This window comes from Littorina saxatilis, unplaced genomic scaffold (genome assembly GCF_037325665.1).
Source record: "Littorina saxatilis isolate snail1 unplaced genomic scaffold, US_GU_Lsax_2.0 scaffold_1938, whole genome shotgun sequence".
In the NCBI taxonomy this organism is placed as follows: Eukaryota; Metazoa; Mollusca; class Gastropoda; order Littorinimorpha; family Littorinidae; genus Littorina; species Littorina saxatilis.
Window position 1 is genome coordinate 12,501 of NW_027126429.1, and position 5,000 is coordinate 17,500.

Sequence of the window (5,000 nt, forward strand, 5' to 3'; positions counted from 1 at the left end):
TTGCAAGAGATGGTCGAGGCACTGAGACAGATGCTCAGTGGGGCAACTGCAAGCGGACACAATAGGTCTGCCTGGAGAGTCAGGTTTGTGTATCTTGGGCAAGAGATACAATTTGGGTTGTTGAACTTGAGACTTGTTCAAGTGTTTTGCAGTAGGAGGAAGCTTGTTTTGTGTGACAGTAGTTTTAATGGTCTGGGTAATGAGTTTTTTGTCTGACAGAAGTGTTGGTTCCGTTAGGGATTGATAAGCAGTTGTGTTGTGGAGCTGCCGATTAGCTTCTTGGATGTACATGCCGCGGTCCCAAACCACAACAGCCCCTCCTTTGTCTGCTGGTTTTATGACGATGTCAGATCTTTGTTGTAAGGACTTGAGGGCGACAAGTTCTGATTCAGAGAGGTTGCTTTGTTTGATGGGTTTGGGTTTAAGAGCCTGACATTGTGAAATGTACAGTTCAACATGGGCAGACTTGCCACATGGTGGAAGGTTGCGGCTGCCTGGTTGGAAGAGTTGAATGAAGATGTCCTGTGATGTAGGAGTTCCAGGGACTGAACCTAACAAAGCCATCCATCTGAGAGTACGGAAACAACGCTCACAGTCAAGGAGTGTTTTGTACTTGCTTGTGGTTTTGGTTAAAGGAACAAACTTGAGTCCTTGGGACAGGACTGAGCGTTCATCCTCTGATAAAGTAAGTGTATCTGGGATACAAACTACGCGCGGGTTGGAATCCACGTTAGCAGAGTGGACAGACGCAGACGATGAATGGGGGGGATGAAGGCTTTTGGGCAGAGGCAGGTGTAGTGTCTTTGAGTGCACACAGTGTTTTAGTCTTAGTGTTTTTGCAGTTGTTGAAAGTCATCTGGTTGTGCGTGTGAACAATCTGTTTCACAACATGGACAGTGGGAGGAGGAAAGACAGTGACTAGTTGTCGCTGAAGGGTGCATAGTTTGACCGTAAGACCACGTAATTTACGATCAAGCGCTTTGATCTGAGCAGAGATAAGGTGTTGACTGGCAGCTGCCAGGCAGCGGTTAGTGTCATTCAGCAGTAACGAGTCAGAGCGATGTACTGGAAGTAGTTGTTTTGCCTATTGTCATCCTGCCATAAGAAGTGGCAAGTTGGTACAAGATAGGTACTGGAAGTAGTTGCTTTGCCTATTGTCATCCTGCCATAAGAAGTGGCAAGTTGGTACAAGATAGGTACTGGAAGTAGTTGCTTTGCCTATTGTCATCCTGCCATAAGAAGTGGCAAGTTGGTGCAAGATAGGTACTGGAAGTAGTTGCTTTGCCTATTGTCATCCTGCCATAAGAAGTGGCAAGTTGGTACAAGATAGGTACTGGAAGTAGTTGTTTTGCCTATTGTCATCCTGCCATAAGAAGTGGCAAGTTGGTGCAAGATAGGTACTGGAAGTAGTTGTTTTGCCTATTGTCATCCTGCCATAAGAAGTGGCAAGTTGGTACAAGATAGGTACTGGAAGTAGTTGCTTTGCCTATTGTCATCCTGCCAACAGAAGTGGCAAGTTGGTACAAGATAGGTACTGGTCTGAGAAACGAACAGCAATGAGTCATACAAGAATAGACTCGGGAAGCAAGTGTGGATGGCATGATGGAAAAACAAAGAACAAATTAAAAGCTGAGGAAGAAAAAGAAAAAGAGAAAGATGAAAAAGACGAAGAACGAAAGTGTACCTCACAGATAGATATTTGGTTAGATAAGAATCGTATTCGTAAATATACTTATGTTGATGTTAACAATGTACGTTGTAGTGTTCAGTTTGTCTTCATGCTATGCACCACTAATGTAATTTATCAGATATGAGATCATAAAGTTATCATTTGATTTTGATTTTGATTTGATTTGTAATCAGTCAACTCGCCCGAACCTCTTCTAAAAACGGTCAAGCTACTCTTACACTGTGCTGAATTGCCCTTGCGAATAGCATTTTCCAATAATTCACAATGATCGGGACATGGTCGCAAGACTTTCGTAAATGTTCTTAACTATTCCTGATATTCGCGAGAGAGAGAGAGAGCGAGAAGAAGCGGATTTGACCTTCGCTGGGAGTCTGCAGTGCCTTGGCATTGCACTTCTACTTAATTGTTTTTTGTTGTACATGTACCTGCACTTACACGGACAACCAATTGAAACGTTTCTGATGTGAAGGCTATTTTCACCTGGATTCTTACCTGGATTACTCATACCTACAGCTACCAAGGAAGATACTGATACTTGTGACTCTTAGTCTGAGATACTGTACTAGTGTGTGATGACTGAATATCTTTTTGTTGGTGACTGTGGAGTACTTTATGATTAACTGCAGCTTCCTTCTGAAAAAATACCTGTCATCCTTCATTTTCTCCAGGTGCGTCAATTACAGTTTGCTACTAACCCTCTAAAATTGTGTTTGTGTTGTTCCTTGTTCATTTCTGTACAATTGTTATTCAAAATGTATTTTTCAAATATGCACACAAAAAGATAACACATTCTTTAAAATATGACCGATTTTCTTTATTTTTCTCTCTGTTAATTCACCAGTGGCTGTGTAACATGTGTCACGGAATTGCACCAGTGTAAGGGTTAACCTTGGAACGATGTCTTTATCATTACTGTGAAGAACATAATGGAGATCACTGTCAAAGTCGGCCAATCTGCAATCACTTTCGTCTTAGTTGGGAGATAACTCTGTACTCTGTATTCTTATTTTTGATAAATTCCGCGCAGTAACGATGCATCCGGTCAGAGAGACCATGAGTGTTATCGTGGAGCGATGATTATCAGAATGGTTTTGGGCATAAAGTTTCTGAAACAAATTGTTGGTTTGGCTAGTAAGTTTGCTCTCTGGCTAGCACGTTTTCAGAATCACTATCCAAATGCTAGTACACTATTTTGGGGACTTTCAGGACTGAAACGAATGTGATAAATTGTGACGCGAGCCTACTTGGCATTTGACCAAATTCTAAACATAAACATTCTGTTTTTGTGGGTGTTTTTTGTTTAAGTTAGTATTTTGAAGCACAGTTATAGCTAAACATCAAGTCAACTGATCTTAACAATACAAGTAAAACAGAAAAGTGTCATTTTCGCAATTTTCTGTCGTACTTTGACGTGATTTTGACCCGTATTTTGGGATAGATCAATTGTCACAAATAATCAGCATCGATGAAACTTCTGAAACTATCTGAGCTTAAATGTGACCCTCCACCACGAAATGAGTCGCATGTCACCTCGCGCGGTTCTGCGCTAGGCTTAATATAAGTCCGGGGAGTGTCACCTTAGTCACAGGCTTATAACTCAAACAGTGTTCGCTCTTTTCTAAAACGGTCTTCACCACTGGATAGAGCATAAAAAAACTCTTTAGGAAAATGCAAAAATATGAAAATCATGCAAAGGTGACATGCGACTCATTCCGTGGTGGAGGGTCACAAATGACAACCAACATTGCAAATATATTCAAAATCATTTTGAACAGGACAACGAACCAGAGGGACGACCAAATGAGAACAGAATGGAAGCTCACTTTTTAGAACACTCACCTGTGTAAACGAGATACAGAGGCATGCTGATCGCACCCATCAAACAATCACACACCGCCAGGTGCACCAGGTACAAATTATTCACCTCCCGCAGCAACGGGTCTCTCCAGTAGGACAGTAGAATCAGCATATTCCCTCCCACTGCCGTTGTTACGGCAACACCGACACACACTGTGGCCACCACTATCCAAGGCACAGGGAGAAGAGACAACTCTTCTTCGTCGTCTTCTTCCGTGATCGCGATGACGTCAATGGGCAGTGGCATCATTGTGGTTAGTAGAGTAGATGAAGGTTGTGTGTAGTCGTTGAAATCCTCCGGTTGATTGGTTGTTGAGAAATTCATTTTCACTGAAAAGAAAGACGATGTGTGTGTGTGTGTGTGTGTGTGTGTGTGTGTGTGTGGTGGGGGGGGGGGGTGTTATGTTAGTGTGTGCTTGTGTGTGTGTGTGTGTGTTTTTGAGTATTTGTGTGTGTGTGTGTACGTGTGTGTGTGAGAGAGTATTTGTGTGTGGGCGTGTATGTGTGTGTGTGTGTTTATATATATATATATATGTGTGTGTGTGTGTGTGTGTGTGTGTGTGTGTGTGTGTGTGTGTGTGTGTGTGTGTGTTCACTAATATGTGTGTGTGTGTATCTTTCCTTGTTCAGCAGACAGCTTTTATTTTGGGGGAAGGGCTCCTAATATGGACCACCTCCTGTTCTGACAAACTAACGACGCTAGAGCGCTCAAAACAATTCCATTGGCTGTATTCACCCTCTCTAGTCTCTGGATAACTTGCACATGTCAAAACAGTTGCAGAAACAAACACCCCAAAACTGTGAGGCTTTTTCTATTTTTTTCTCACTTTTGGCAGGGTCGACTCTAAATTTGCCGCCTAAAACGGCCTCGTTTCGGTCCACAGCCAAAGCTTTTATCACACAATAATTGCAATAGATGACAGCAAAGACTGTATTTGTTTCATTTTAGCAGTGTTGACCCCGAGTTTCTACTGCAAACAAAAAATAATAGCAAAATCTCAAAGTATGTGTGAGTCCCCTAATGTGGATCACCTTCAACAAATCGAAGAAAATAAAAGCTAAAGGCTATTTTCATAATTTATTAAGAAGCTTGCTGGAAATAACCTATAACTAGCTCTCGAGATTTAAAAAAATATAACAAATTGTATTTTTTTCGTGGAAGTTGATAATTTTACTTATTTTCACTCTGTTTTTGATAATCTTCTTTAGTTTCCTGGTGTGTTTCAAATAATGCTCTCATCAACCCGAAACAGATAAATCTCAAGCATATTTTAAGTAGTCTGACTTGCACACTAAGTTGTATCATGTTATTTTGAAGTATAGACTATAGGGGGCTTTTTACAGGGATTCGTGAAGGCCGCTTCACTGGTCCATATCAGACGCCCAGGCTCCTAAAATAGACCATTTGTGATTTTTTTCTGTATTCAATTTTTGCTGAATGTCTATCAAAACT

The 5,000-nt window shown here is 41.4% G+C and overlaps 1 protein-coding gene across 1 annotated transcript in view; it reads right to left on the minus strand.

Annotated features, from left to right (window-relative positions):
* The window catches only part of LOC138954863 (uncharacterized), a 10,706-nt gene extending 6,841 nt beyond the window's left edge, over positions 1–3,865 (minus strand). Inside the window, exons 1-2 of the mRNA XM_070326623.1 lie at positions 3,530–3,865; positions 1–494 (exon numbers count right to left, since the gene is read on the minus strand). The exon at positions 1–494 is cut by the window's left edge and continues 748 nt beyond it. Of these exons, the coding sequence (XP_070182724.1) occupies positions 1–494; positions 3,530–3,797 (762 nt within the window). The 5' untranslated portion in view covers positions 3,798–3,865. The remainder of the gene's footprint in view (positions 495–3,529) is intronic.
* Positions 3,866–5,000: the final 1,135 nt, after the last annotated feature.